General features: G+C 38.8%; 1 protein-coding gene across 1 annotated transcript; it reads left to right on the forward strand.

Moving 5' to 3' along the window:
* Positions 1 to 1,448: 1,448 nt before the first annotated feature.
* On the forward strand, positions 1,449 to 15,737 carry GATM (glycine amidinotransferase). The gene is made up of 9 exons (XM_069956609.1): positions 1,449 to 1,585; positions 4,816 to 5,019; positions 6,228 to 6,423; positions 9,660 to 9,850; positions 11,544 to 11,681; positions 13,075 to 13,239; positions 13,332 to 13,395; positions 13,951 to 14,067; positions 14,569 to 15,737. Exons 1-9 carry the CDS (start codon positions 1,517 to 1,519, stop codon positions 14,679 to 14,681), a joined length of 1,257 nt encoding a protein of 418 aa, XP_069812710.1. The 5' UTR covers positions 1,449 to 1,516; the 3' UTR covers positions 14,682 to 15,737.
* Positions 15,738 to 16,169: the final 432 nt, after the last annotated feature.

The following is a 16,169-nucleotide window of genomic DNA, read 5'->3' on the forward strand; positions in this document are numbered from 1 at the left end:
GAACAGTAGGACTCTCCTACTGTTTTCACACAGGGACCCCCTGCAGTCTATATGCAATGACAGACCATCTATCAGCTGTGGCAATCAATTGCTGGGGGTCCAGCTTCTGAAACCTTTAGCTGCATTTGGAATGCAAAAAATGGACGGCTGTTCAAATAAGGCGAGTGGCCGACCAGGTTATACTGGATGGTCTAAATCCTCTATAGATCTCCCTTGTAGCTCATTATTCTGATGGGACAACTCAATCTATCTGTAAAAGAATTATAACCTACTATGTTTCCCTAGCTCACCTTAGGAAAAGAGATCTACTTTTGGGTGGGGTCTACCTTTAGAAAATGACACAATTCTTTCTAATATGTATAATACATACAAATATATATGTAAAATTGTTTTATAGAATATATCTCTACTACTGGTAAAAAGGAGTACAAACTATGGCTCCTTGTGTATCTAAAGGCACTCATTGGATATTTTGGTCTTGTGTCCCATTGGTGGCATATTTATACTAAGGGCACTTTCTAGTTATAATTCTAAAGTGTTTTTCTATAAAGAATGATAAATCTCTTGATATAGCACAGGCTACTAATGTCAGTGTATTTATCAGAATAAGCATTTCCCTTCCCATATTAGAATTAAACAACAATATCCTCTATGATGGGATTTCCTAGATGATACAGCTTTCAGGCCTTGAGCCAGAACTAAACATTTCATCATATAAATACATGTCCAGTCTGTTAGATGGTGTTGTGCCATGCTTGGACATATTTTGTTGTGAATACATGCCAACATGATGCATCAAAAACTATCAAAGGAAAGAATGATTATAAATGTGTTAAGGGACATTTCTGGTCTCTGTATAGTTTATTTGTTATTTATAAACCCTTATTTTACAATCATACAAGTGTTTTTTTCTCAGAAATGGACATGCGCAGTTGCAAATCTACAGCCTGATTTTAATATAATAAAATTAAAAAAAATACAATAACTTAGGATTAGATTAAAAACAGCCATTTCCATAGTGTAACATGTCAACTTCCAGTATAGACTTGATTTGGATAAAAGACATCTAGGTCCATACATATTAAGTGAAATAGTGTACTGTATGTGTAATACATGCAGGAAGATGGACAGGGCATGAGGCTTCTAACAAGCACCAGATGTTCCCTGTGCAGCTGCTAATATCCTTACTGTGTTCAGTGTTTGGACAGGGTCTGCAGATGTTACTAGGTCTTATGTTTTTACACATTGATGCCCACTGTCCCAGCTAAAAAAGGGAAAAGGTGTTACGTTTCTTGCAGGAGACACTTTCTAATCTGGGAATTTGTGACCTTTAGCTCTGACACTATCACCACCTGTTATCAGCAGCAGCCAATGAAGAGGGTTGTGGAGTTCATATAAAGAGCTTTTACAGCCCCTGCAGGGTTCCATACTACTTGGCTTGAGTAGGGATAACACAGGGCTCCTAGTTCTCTTTCATTCAGTGAGTACATTCCCACCCATAGGCAATCCAGGCACCATGCTTCGAGTGAGATGTGTAAGAGGAGGAAGCAGGGGAGCTGAAGCTGTCCACTACATAGGATCCATGGTCTGTATTTCTGTATTTCATGCCTTTCATTCCATGTCTCTTCATATTGCATAACTCTGGCTCAGACATACTAGGAAGAAGTGTCTGGTTACTGCAGCTTATGCACCATTACATCAGATCATGTAACATTTCCATGCAGTTGGATGTATATTTTTAGCTACAGCCCTATTGCCTTGTAATTATTGCATTATCTCTCCTCCCTATAAAAACGCTGTCCTTGAAATTCATTTAGTCTCGGTAAATTGACCATATTATCTTTCATGGTGATAGTGCCAAGGCTGCAGTTTGTTGAATGTCTCCGTTATCAGATTTACAATGTTCTTTCCATATCCACGTTGTCAACTGTATTCAGTTCATTCATCATTTTCATGTATTTGTCAAGTTAGCCTGGGAACTAAAGAGAATAATTCTACTTAACAGATCAGCCTTTATATTAGCATATTGATACATCTTATTTACTCTTATTGGAACAGTCAAGAAGATAAAACACTTTGACATTTTACTCATCCTTTTCTAGTTGTAAAAGCCAACAACTATTTTCCCCAAACTCCACATACAGAACATGTCTGGTCGGCCAAGCCTGTGTGTGTTTTTAATAAGTAGACCACTGCAAAGATAGCAGTCCACTGGTAGCTCAAGATTTACAATTCTTATACTATAAGGTTTTGAGTTTTACATAAATTTTGTTTACACTTTTTATAATTTTTTTGTAGCTTTCTCAAGTACTGCTTATTTGTTACTATGCACTCATACTTATCCCATGATGCACCACTGCAAATACACCATAGCCAGATGCCTTTTTATGCAAAAAAATTTTTAATCTCATAAAATGATGCCATATTGCCAGGAAATGCTATCATTTTATGGTCTAATCTCTGGGACCCCTAATAATCTTGAGAAAGAAGAGGCTGCTGCACTGATTCAGCACTACAGACCCTTTACAGTCTTTTCTGCAGAGTGGATCAAGCTATATACTGTGCAGGGGAACTTCAGCAAAGCCCTATTGAAATCAATGGAGATGGCACTAGTTACTGGTATGGTCAATAACCAGGAACACTTCTGTGCAGGGAAAACAGTAAAGGGTATAAGATGCATTATAAGTTAGCAACTTAACCACCATATTGAAAATCCCATGTTTTCTTAGACAGTGCTTATTGCTTACTCAAATTAGATTCCTATTTTTCTTGAGGCGTTCACCAAGGCTAGTCTTGTTGAAATTAGCTTTAGTTTAGTATGCACTAAACTTTTAGCAATAGATTTGCTGTGTGTGAACATACTACTGCAGACCTGACCAGAAACAGATTTTATTGCACTACAGACTCCATTATGATGAGTGAGAATGGAATTTTCTGCCACAGATGATAGTACAGTAGTCTCCTGACTGTGTGCAAAAGTTTTAGATAAGATTTTTGCAAACTGTACACAGTGTTTGCATAGACTTATAACACACACCTACATGTCAAATGGCTTTAAACGACATTTTTTATGTATGTTTGTGTGTGTGTATGCGTATGTAAATATATTGTAATAAATATATAAACTGCTTATGTACATATTGTTGTTAACCTCAATGGCTTTGATGGATGTTTTGTATGAGCACATGTATACAGCAATTTATTAAATATAAAACCTCTAATATTGATGCTTACCTCATTTTAACCCATCAAAACAGTAAAGCAAATGCTGTTACTATGCAAAATGATTCTGTCAGGCATCCTGAAGGAAATTCTCTGTCCCTAGGAAACTAGGCTGTTCTCAGGCTTCTTCGATTAGATAGTAGCCATATAATCACGTTTACAACAGCTGTGACATAGTTTACTTTGACCACTGGTTCTCTAAGAGTAAAGGGGTCACAGTGCAAATCTCTGGAGTATTTGATAAAGCAAATGACATTTGTACGTGCAGTGTGGCATGGAGGAAGGTCTTAAAATGCACACTACATAGCCATCAATCTCTACTCAGACAACAGGCCCTCTTATGTAGGAGGGTGTTGTGCATACTGTATGTTGTATCAGTTTCATGCATCAATGCATGTAATACCACAAGACACCACAGGGTGACTGCCCACAGGACTCCTACTTCCTGAGGCCTTCAGAAACACACTCATATTTAACTCTATATGTAATAGTTCTTTTATCCACTATCTTCTAATATTGTGTTATTAGATGGGTTATGTTTCTGCACATTCTCCAATCACTGCTGGGCATCAAAAATTGGCAAATTATGGTGCGCAATTCTGAGTCAAATAATAGATGGAGAAAAATTAAGCCGGGTTCACACTGTGTTTTTGCAGTCGGTTTTTTTTCCATCCTTTTTTTTGCAAACGGATGCATTTGTGTGCATCTCTTTTGATCCATTTATCCATTTACTTCCAATATAAAAGAAAACGGATCAAAGCGCATCCTTTTTCTTTTAGCGTACACAGAAAAAAACGCAGATGCGTTTTAATCTAATTTTCTTTTTTAATGGAAGTCAATGGAAAAATGGATCAAAACTGTTGCACATAAATGCATCAGTTTTTCCATCTGTTTTTTTCATCATTTTTTTGCAAAAAACTGACTGCAAAAACACAGTGTGAACCCAGCCTTATTCACACGATCCGTGCCGCAACTGGAGGATCGCAGCACGGATCCCCTAGCTGGAGACACCCTCCCCCCCCCCCGTGCTGCGATCCGCACTAGGACATGTCCTATTTTTTGCGGGTCACGGCATGGATCATGTGAATGGCTACATTCACTTCAATGGTCCCTAAAATTTTTGTTTTACAGGATGTGTGAGTGAGTCCTGATTATTGTAATGGGCATTCCTAGGAATCCTTCTTCACTCGATAATTAGCCTGTGTTAAAAAAACAGTGATCATCTCTTTCTTCAAACAATTGATTCTTTTATACGGTGATATAGATGATTGTTATCAGCCGCCAATACTCCTGTCTAAACAGGGGATGTGCGTCCAATAACAATGCATTCAAATGCTTGCATGAACAATCCAGCTATCATTTGGCTCATCCATACAACTCATTGAGCCTTGTGAAGACTCTGCAAATGATCAATAATCTCACTGGCACTCATTTGCTGCCTATGTGCTGTTATAAATCTGCTGCATTTATAGACCAGTATAGGATTACACTAGTGTAGCATTTCTAGTCTAGGATTACATTGTGTAAAAATTATGCAATTTTGCAAGCAAAAGAATTCTAACATGTTTTATTACTCTGTCATTGTTCTTTCAGCTGAGTAAAAGCCTCGCGGGGTGGGTGCAGCGAACTTTCCAAAGCACCCAAGCAGCAGCGGCAACCCAAAAAGCCTACACTGCTGATGACACTGTAACCCAAGACAGTCCTGTCTGCTCTTACAATGAATGGGACCCATTAGAGGAAGTCATTGTGGGGAGACCAGAAAATGCTAATGTTCCTCCATTCACAGTAGAAGTGAAGGTAAGTGGCACATTCATGGTAAATTAAGGTGCCAGATGTTTAACAATGGTGTTACAACAAATGCAGCTGTTGTAGGAGGATAGACTTATGTCATTAACATGCGTAGATCAAAAGGACAACTATAATAGCAACACAAACATTTGGTAACATCCAGAAAACAGAGGCTCTCTATCATTATAGTTAAAGGGGCCGGTAAATGTTTATGCACTGGGCCCCCTGGCGTCAAGTCACATATATATGTATTAAATGGATAGTTCACCAAAAAATGTTTTCTTTCCAATCAACCGGTGCCAGAAAGGTCAAGAGATTTGTAATTTGCTTCTATTATGGTGCGTTTACACAGACAGATTTATCTGACAGATCTTTGAAGCCAAAACCAGGAACAGACTATAAAGAGGGATCAGGTCATAAAGGAAAGACTGGGATCTATCCTCTTTTCAAATCCATTCCTGGCTTTGGCTTCCAAAATCTGTCAGATAAATCTTTTTGTGTAAACGCACCCTTAAAAACCTCAAGTCTTCCAATACTTATCAGCTGCAGTATATCTTGCAGTAAGTGGTATTCTTTCCAGTCTGGAGAGCAGGAGAGGTTTTCAATAGGGATTTGCTACTGCACTGGACAGTTCCTGTAATGGACAGAGGTGGCAGCAGAGAGCACTGTGTCAGACTGCAGAGAATACATCCCTTCCTGCAGGACACACAGCAGCTAATAAGTACTGGAAGACTTGAGATTTTTTAATAGCAGTAAATTACAAATCTATATAACTTTCTGACACCAGTTGATTTAAAATATTTTTTTTTTGTGAAGTAGCCCTTTAAACGTTTGGAGTTACATACGTGATTTTAGTGTTCAGAAGCAGGCAGACATTACTGTAAAAGGGTTAAAGCATGGTTGTCAGCTCCAGTGACAATTTTGGTCTGGCAAGCCGTAAACTAATGTCAGGAGGCAGCTGTCCATGGCATCTAGTGTTGCATCTGGTCCTTAAAATATTTTTCCCAGAATGTTAAAGAGGCTGCACTTGCTGGATTATATAAGATATCCTGGAAGCTGGTGGACACATAGATTACGGTGGCAGATGTCTACAATGTTTCAGTGTTGCATTGTTTTGTAATGTCAGATATGTAGAAGCTACTTCCATTACTTTATTATATTATACACAGCTGTTTGGAGAACACATCATTAAATGTTTCCTATTTCTTTTTTTGTAGGCAAACACCTATGAGAAGTATTGGCCATTCTATCAGAAGTACGGAGGCAGTAGTTTTCCTCAGGAACATGTGAAGAAAGCCGTTGCCGAAATTGAGGAAATGTGCAATATTTTGCGACATGAAGGCGTTGTCGTAAAGAGGCCTGAAGTGATTGATTGGTCAACTCCATACAAAACACCTGACTTTGAATCAACAGGTATGCCCTAAAAAGATCATGTGTATTTTTCTGAGGCACATGATGCAATAAAACTCCACCAATATTACATCTTCGAAGGTGAGGTTTCTGATCTTTTTTGTGTATACAGTGAAACCTTGGATTACAAGTATAATTCATTCCACATATACAGCTTTTTTCTTTATATGTATTTGCTATGCTTTTGTATGTCTTACTGCACCCAGTAATATCTATTGAAGTGGTGCCCACAGTCTCCTCTTTTTTCCTACAATTTGTTCTGGGAACATGCTTGTCATCCAGATCACTCGTATAAAAGCAAATGTTCCCATAAAATAATAAGTGAAGCGCAGATAATTCCTTTCACAACCCAAATATATATTAGGTAAGGGGTTCTGTATTAATAAAGAACACTGTATCAGTAAAGTAGGGGTTAATCAGGTAACTCTCCCTCCACACACAACTCTCCAGGTGCCTGAAAACCTTCTTGTGCTGGTACTAGTGCTGGCTATCTGGAGCACCTATTAGTGACGGGGTTAATTCAGGGGTAGTGATGTGGACAGGGAGGGGAGGGATGCTAAAGGGGTCTGATCCCCGGCAGAGGTGATCAGGTAGCAGTGGGTTAAAACAAGAGGGCTGTCTGCCCAGTACAGTATCAGGATGGGGACACAGGGGAGCTTGTATTAGGAAATCTTGCTTGTTTACAAAGTTACATTTTTAAAAAATCTATAGCTTGCCCTGCAAAATTCTCTCAAACCAAGTTACTTGTAATCCAAGGTTTCACTAGAACTGGTTTTGGATCTTGATCCAGAACTGCGTGAACTCACATACATTGTTTGGACTGTTGTGCTGCTGCTTATGTAGATTGATAGATAGAGATATGGATGAATAGATAGATAGATAGACGATAGATAGATAGATAGATAGATAGATAGATAGATAGATAGATAGATAGATAGGAGATAGATAGATGATAGATAGATAGATAGATAGATAGATAGATAGATAGATAATAGATAGATAGATAGATAGATAGCAACACGTCCAAACACCAAGAATCTGAAGCAAATGGTGGTTTATTCCATCAGTAAGGTGCAGGATACAACGTTTCAATTCCCTCCCAGAATCATTTTTAAGCTTGAAGATTATTCTGGGAGAGAATTGAAACATTGTTTCTTGCATTTTACTGATGAAATAAACCACCATTCACTTTATACCAGTGTGCTGCAGATTTTTGCTGCTGTCTAGATAGATAGATAGATAGATAGATAGATAGATGCAATAGATAGATAGCTGCAATAGATACATTAGATAGATAGATAGATAGATAGATAGATAGATGCAATAGATAGATAGATAGATAGATAGATATGGATGGATGGATAGATGCGATAGATAGATAGATAGATAGATAGATAGATAGATAGAGATATGTATCAGGAACTCATGCAGCACTCCAAGATAAGGTGAAAACAAATGTGTTTTTATTCCATAAATGCCAAATTCACATGCAATGTTTCTGCTCCTCAGTGGAGCCTTTCTCAAGCACACTGAGGAGCGGAAACGTTGCATGTGAATTTGGCATTTATGGAATAAAAACACGTTGGTTTTCACCTTATCTTGGAGTGCTGCAAGAGTTCCTGATACATATTGAAGTTGGAGGGTCTGTTTCGTCAAGTCCCTGCTTGCTCGCACCACCTGCACCTGTATAGCAGTGCGTTATTAGATATTATTAGATAGATAGATAGATAGATAGATAGATAGATAGACAGACAGAAGATAGACAGACAGACATATAGATAGGATAGGATTCCCCTAAGCTTGGGGTTAACCTCTTTCCCTGGAACATAGGGGACACTGAATGAGTGACCTGTTGTGGACTTTGCTCTCTGTAATGTGCAGCTAGTGGAGAAGAGGTCGGCTTTGTTCAGATAAAGTAACTAATCCTTGTTTAGCATGGGAAAATGACTGCATGCTGATAAGCTTTGTATGAAGTCTGCAACACTGTTAAACTTTAGGAAGGTTTGTCCTGACAACTTTTTTTCTTCATCACGTTTATTAGATAAGCTGGGCTCATACTATTTTTTTTACTGTATTATGCCGGGTCTTATCAGTCCATGTAAGCCTGAGGGCACATTGGTTAGATCTTGTTGAGGTGGCAATGAACAGCGAGGGGCACTTATTGCACCACAAGGAGCCAGATGAAAAGGGCATTCATCAAGCCGTCCTCTCTGGGCTCATGACTACAAGCATTGTTGCTGGAATTCTCATGCCAGCGGCTGTTGTCATGACAGCAAATGGCTTGCAACCATAATCACCAGTTCCACAATCTGCATGGGTTTGCACTAACCATTGAGGGAATTTCTGCTAAATGATGTAACTCTGTTTATGAGATTAACCACCCCTGTGCCACGTGACAGGGCACACACTATAATAAGACGCTTAGGAAAGGTACTGCGCCTCGCATGGAATGCTGAAGAGGAATGTTCTCCTGACAGGGCTTCTCCCAGTATTATATAAATACAGCTTAATGTGTTATTCCCGGTATAGAATTATTTATCAGATCACTAGGATATGCCATAACATTATGAGCTATGGAGTCTGAAATTTGGACCCTCTAGTGCTCTGGAAAATAGGATGGAAAAGGGACACACCACTCATTGGAGCTGGGCAGGGAACTGTAGCACAAATTAGTAGGCCCGAACCCTAGCCTCTTCACTCAAAAGCTGGCCCTGCACATTACATACATACTGGCTACTCTCAGGAGGATCAGGTCACATGGAGCTAATATCTGCCAAATCAAACAGATATTTCCCTGTGTAAGGGCCGCTCACACAGTAATTCTGAATGGGCCTCATAGAGAAAACAATCGATTGCTCATCGCCTGTTTGCAGTTATTCAATATGTCAAAAAATCATTGGTCGCACATCATCCCGTGTAATAGGAGATGCACAGCCAACAGCTGGTTAAAGCAAGGGCTGCCCGAACATCACTAATGATGCCCGTGCAGCCCTGCCCACAAGATTATCAAGCCATGTGATAGGCTTGGTAAGCGAGCACGGATCTAGCAGAATATACCCTTAAGTTATGGCGTGTTCGATCAATATACTATTGCTTATTTTAATAGTAAATGATTAAATATTCTATGAATATTTGTCTCTTTCTATCAATTTTACCCCACGGCAAACACCTCCATATATAATAGCTATGGACCTTATAGACAGAGAATGTGGTGATGTTTTTACTGTGTTTATTTGCAGGTCTATATGCTGCTATGCCTAGAGACATCCTGCTGGTTGTTGGTAATGAGATCATTGAGGCCCCTATGGCGTGGAGATCTCGCTTCTTTGAATATAGGGCCTATCGTCCTCTAATTAAAGATTATTTCCGACGGGGGGCAAAATGGACCACTGCACCTAAACCAACAATGGCTGATGAGCTCTATGACCAGGTACATTTCTATGTCTTTCCTGCACTCTTTTTTCTCAATTTCTAAGATTTTTAGCCACAGAAAAGGGCTAATGTGCTGCATTTTCCAGCTTTTACCCCCCCATTGGTACTTTCTTTCCTATATCGTTGGTGGCAGGACTGCCAACTGGGCTAAAGGAGAGGAGATGCTGGCAGTGTGCAGCTCTCTGCAGTCTCCAGTCACTAGAAGGTGCTCAAGAGGCTGAGGCTCCTTGGGGGGCCCTGACTCCTCTCTGCAGCATAATGGCAGGTGTGTTATGTGTGTACTGAACTATCATATCGTGTGTAGTTTATGTATGTGCTCCATGCGTCTAATATGTCTGTTTGCAGTTGTAATCTGTGTTATGTCATCATTTCATGTGACTGATCTACAGTAACTAACAGACTTGGTTAGTACACAAGAAACATGGTTATGAAGTGCAAGATCTATCTATCTATCTATCTATCTATCTATCTATCTATCTATCTATCTATCTCCTATCTATCTATCTATCTATCTATCTATCTATCTATCTATCTATCTATCTATCCTTTCTAATTTTTTACATAGATACATATCCATAAACACACACACACATCGCCAATTTCCACTTTTTAACTTAAGCGCATAGTGCTATTTTTATACCCCAGACATCCCCAATAAATTTGCTTGGCAAGTTAGTTTAGTGTCTATTAGAAAACAATACAAGGAGATGACATCACTAGCGGCATACATCTTGAGGTGACTCACAACTTCAATAAAAGTTACTTAAATAGCTCAGCACATGCCATATTGTGGCATGGTAATGCTGTTTCTTATTATTCTGGATTTTATTTAGTTCTTACACTCTACATGTGTTGACAAACACAGCAACATGTATTATTCTGCAGTAAACCTGCAAGAGTATTACACATCTATTGTTTAGCTCCTAAGACTCTATATTCATTATAAAGCAGTTCCCACATCAGCACTGTGAAATATTTTTAGGAAATTTCTTTTACATTAAACGTGCATCATTTGTCCACTAGAGAGGGCTGCTGTGCAAACGTGTGCTGTTCCTGATATAACCTGCTATAACCACAATACTTCTGACCTCAGCAGACAGATATATTCACCATGACAGTGTTTGCTGTGTTTTCAGTTGCTCTACATGTAACTTTTTGAGGTTAAGTAGGAGCCCATACACTCTTCAGACCCAGCAGCCTTCAAACAATGTAGCAATTTTACAGAATAATTTGACAGAATCCTCAATACATATGCCAATATAGCAGAGCTGACTTTGTTATTAAACTCATTAGGGTAGCAATAGTTTTACATTGTAAAAACTCTTTGACTTATGATAATAATGCAGGTTTACTGTAGTTATACTAGCTAACACTTAGCATAAAAATGATCTGTACAAAATTACAAACTCGGCTCTACTGCATATATAACAACACAGTGATATTTACAAAGTACAGGGACTTAGGCTGGTGAACATTTATCATGAGCAGCAAACATGACTATTTCAGTACTCACCACAATTATGGTTAACAGTAATATGAGCGACCTCTGTTCTCCCGGTACGATACGACTAATGACACCAGTAGAAGTACCGCTGAGCATGACAAGAAACAAATCATATAGCACATAAAGGCTGTACAGGTATAGATCACTGTGGATCTGACAACTCACTATGTGCATATCTTTATTTCAGGAATACCCTATTCGTACTGTAGAAGACAGACACAAGCTCGCTGCTCAGGGGAAATTTGTTACTACAGAGTTTGAGCCCTGTTTTGATGCTGCTGACTTCATGAGAGCTGGCAGAGATATATTTGCACAGAGAAGCCAGGTAAAGTCCATATACTACCACCCAGCAGCACATGGTCTGCCTCAATGGTGTCCTTGCTGTTGTAGTCATATACATTTGATCGTACAGCAGTGGATTATATTGGTGCTATAAAAAAATTGAAGATACTCCAATGGCAGTTGTAGAATGAGATTTCTATGCCTGCTGTCTAAAGATGCCCATACAGAGTAAAGTCAGCTACACCCACCAACTTCAGTGGGTTTGGCCGACTGTGTAAAATATTTGGTGACCTTATGACTCTCCCATTAAAGATGATGTCGGTGGAGAGAAGTGTCAGGCGTGATGGAAAAATCACTGCCTGACACCCCCCCTCCCCCCTTATTCTTGGAGAGATAAGCCACCACCATAATTGTCTGGCTGCGGCTTACCCCTCCTTGTATAGAACATAGCATAGTTTGGCCATGTCAAGCCTTCATGTGTATGGGAAGGATGGGAGAGCAAACTGTTAAGGCCCTATTCCCCGGGAACAATTATCGTTCATAAACTCGCTCCAATGACCACTCGTTAACAATAATCGCTTCGTGGAATTGGTGTAAACGCGCGAACGACAAAGGCGAAATCGTTATACTGTCGTTCAAAATTGTTTTTCAGCATGTCGAAAAAAAGTCGTTGGTCTTTGAAAGATAATTCGCTAATCGGTTCGTAAAATTAGAAATCTTTCAGTCGTTCGTAAAAAGGTTTAAAAAAAGTAGGTGTGTCGTATGGTCATGATCACCCCGGCGAACGTTTTAAACGACCATGTAACGACCGCAAAATAATCGTTACACTACATATATCGTTCACGTTATGTGTTATCGTTCGCTAAAAAAAATCGTTTAGTGATCGTTAACGAGCGGTCGTTGGAGCGAGTTTATGAACGATAATCGTTCCGTGGAATAGGGGTATTAGCCAGGTATCTTTTTGCCGGCAGGTATTGAAGGTGTATACATTTTTATTACCTGACCCTATTGTTCTGAGAGAGATAAGTCGGCATCAGAGCCAGTGTCGGACTGGCCCACCAGAGGATCCTCCGGTGGGCCCCCAGCTTTAGAACATGTACTAACACTGACTGGCATGTTGTTTCTCACTGGTTCTTCATTGGTGGGCCCCCAGGATCATTTCCTCTGGTGGGCCCCAGATACCCCACTCTGACACTGATCAGAGCTGTCTGGCTGCAGCTGAGCACTCTTCTCTCCATAAAGGAAACAAGGTTTGGCCATGCTGAATGTTCATGTTTATGGTGATTGAAGGTGTATGGCCACTTATAGATCAGTGTATTATCTTACAACAGTGCCACTTTAAATAGTATACAGTAATATAGGCCCCACTGAGTTATTTATGACATGATTTGCTTCTGTCACTGTCTACTCTAAACTGATTTGTTGTCTCTTATTAGGTAACAAACTACCTTGGAATTGAATGGATGCGCAGACATCTGGCACCTGAGTACAAAGTCCATGTCATCTCCTTCAAGGACCCCAATCCTATGCATATTGATGCAACATTCAATATTATTGGACCAGGCCTTGTACTCTCCAACCCAGATCGCCCCTGCCATCAGGTAAATACAAAGAATCCTATCTATCTCTCAGATAATAGCCTACATTTATTAGTATTAAACCTCTAAATGCATAATGTAATACTTTTTAATAGATTGACCTGTTCAAGAAGGCTGGTTGGACTATAGCCACTCCCCCCACTCCACTCATCCCAGATGGTAAGTAGCATTGATTGGCGGATGCCATAGCTAGGCACCAGTGGTAGCCGCTCTTTTATTGGCTGATCACTGGGTCTTTTACATGGGGCAATAAAAAACATGTTTCTTTTATTTCAGTATTATTGCTGAATGAATGAAGTTTAGTATAAAAAGTAATCGTCAGGATCAGACTGTATATATAAGTAGAACAAGAAGAACACAGTGTAGCCAGGGGGTTACAGATTTCTTTAGCTGTATTTATTTAATCCAGCTTGCTTGAAAAAGTTGGTTTATCTGATGAAAATATACTTTTTATGATGGTGGATTAAATGCAAACCACTGTGATCTTCATGTTCCATTTGTAAGGAATAGGTTAGCATAGTCCTGTGTGTGGTCATGTACAGAACATATTATACATATTGGTGTCTTTGATGGAAATCATAAATCTGACTGTTGTTTTTAACATTTTAATATCTGACCTGGCCCCCTCTAGTGGTGTTTGACATGTATGTGATATTAATATATATTTTTATTTTGCTACATAAGTGCCACATCTTGTGCTTTTTCCTTTTTTAGATCATCCTCTTTGGATGTCATCAAAATGGCTCTCCATGAATGTCTTAATGCTGGATGAGAAACGTGTAATGGTGGATGCCAATGAGACTTCCATTCATAAAATGTTTGAGAAGTTGGGTGAGTATTTCATAATATGTCATATCACTCACAGCACCCCTTACCTTATATCTGGTATGGCTACCATTTGAGTCATATGGAGGTGTATATAGGTTGGTTTTTCCCATGCAGCATTTTGTAGGTGTAGGGTTATCTATGGCAAAGAAGGAAGGAATATAAAGTGAGGCTCCAGTTTTGGTAATATTAAAGGGGTATTCTCTTGCCTAAACTTTTATTGAGTCATGGGAAATGCATATATTGGGGATACCAAGCAATTGCCCAATATAACAGCAGGAGCCATCTGAACATAACCTGCATGGCTGTAAAGAACTTCCCCACATCCCTTTCACATGACTCCTAATTTTGAATATATTTTTTAAAATATTTTTTTTTTATATGGGAATCAGGCATATAGGAAAGTATAATGTAGTAAAATGATTTAACAAAAAAAGATACAGTAACCAGATTCTGTAAGGTTCTGTTGGTTTCTTGATTTGATCCTTCCCATTTCTCTTATTCCAGGCATCTCCACTGTTAAAGTGAGTATTCGCCATGCGAATTCATTAGGAGGTGGATTCCACTGCTGGACCTGTGACGTTCGCCGCCGTGGAACCCTGCAGTCCTATTTCAGCTAATACAATAGTTGGAAATGTGCAGAATATTAACTTTTTCAGCACCTCCATCTATAAGTAAAGCTAGTATTACAATGTATAGCCTTTTCAGTGTGACCTGCTTGAAATTGCAAGCTCTTCTGACATGGAAGGGTATAATAAGAAATGTGATTCTTTTTGCCCTCTAAATTATGCTTTTTTAAAGACCAAAAATTGCTGACTTAAAACATTTTTTAGATGTTACATTTGCATTTAAGAATCAGTTATTAAATCTAGTAGTTCAGGACTGCAAGGTGACAAGGGGAACGGGTGCACCAATTTTCTCTGTCTACCTCTGTCTTATCATAAAGGCAGCTGTGAATGTACCATGTCATTTACTACCTTTTTTATCCAGTATTCTCCACTCATAGGCAAGTTATTGTAAGGGTGGGTCCTAACTCCCTCCCATTTTTTTTGGATTTTTTTTTTTTAAACACCATCGGTATTTTGTAGCATTCTGTTCTAAACAAATTGAAAAATATTTTTCTAGTTTTTATAAGAATAAAACATCTTCGCCTTTTTACCCCCAAAGCTTTCCTTTAAATTACCTCTAAATAGTAGCATTGTAGTTCAAGTAACACAATAGGGTGCTGGTGCTATTGCTGTTCATAGTTTTCATCAGAAACAATAGTGACACCTAGAGGTCAAATAAAGCTGCTACAACACTAAGAATAAGTAATACCTACTAAGAACGTACCTTTGGAACTGTTAGTAAACCCCAATGGCCTTAAAAACTATATTTCCAGGATTACAGGTCTATGCCCCTACATTCTGCATGAATATAAGTATATACATACATTTTATGGTTTTTAGACTGTAAAGTGGAAGTTTTATACACATTTCCCTTGTATGTGAATAATATTACATGCTGCATGGTATATCCGTGGATTGTTACTTGCTGTTTAGTGTACCATTGTTTTATCATACTCCAAATGTATTGAGACTGTTTCATCCTTTGCCCTGTTTATCCCAGCCAAGGTAAAAGAGTATATAAATGTTTCCAGAGTAAATGGCAGCAACAATAAATGATTTGCTTTAAATAAATGGTTATGCAGTATTTGATTATGTGTACTTGCTTTGGGTTTTGATGTGCAGTTTCCCTTTTTTAGTGTATTACAACAATTACAATTTTTACATTTTAATTTCTAGTATAATTTAATCAAAACTGAACTTGACCCCTATCCTGCATGTCCTCCTCGAGTAGAGAGATCAAGGGCATATTGATCTGGGGGGGGGGGAAAGCAGAGAGTTACATAAAAAATAAGCCTTGTGTAAATGCTTATTGATACCATAAGGGTTGTGTGGTTAGAAAATCCATCTTTAAATACATTATTACATTGGGAGATCCCCCCTCCTTCCCCCTGAATTAGCTATGCATTCCCTAATATGGCAGGTAAAATGGAGTTGTCAATAGCTGAGGACATCTTTACAAAAACAGTTCACTTTTCACTTGGAATTGTGAATATGAATAGT

This window comes from Dendropsophus ebraccatus, chromosome 1 (assembly GCF_027789765.1).
Source record: "Dendropsophus ebraccatus isolate aDenEbr1 chromosome 1, aDenEbr1.pat, whole genome shotgun sequence".
NCBI classification, from domain to species: Eukaryota; Metazoa; Chordata; class Amphibia; order Anura; family Hylidae; genus Dendropsophus; species Dendropsophus ebraccatus.

Coding starts and splice junctions, on each gene's coding strand:
- GATM (XM_069956609.1), top strand. CDS start 1,517: ATGCTTCGAGTGAGATGTGTAAGAGGAGGAAGCAGGGGAGCTGAAGCT. Junction 11,682..13,074: donor TATTTGCACAGAGAAGCCAG/GTAAAGTCCATA, acceptor GTCTCTTATTAG/GTAACAAACTACCTTGGAAT. Junction 13,240..13,331: donor CAGATCGCCCCTGCCATCAG/GTAAATACAAAG, acceptor ACTTTTTAATAG/ATTGACCTGTTCAAGAAGGC.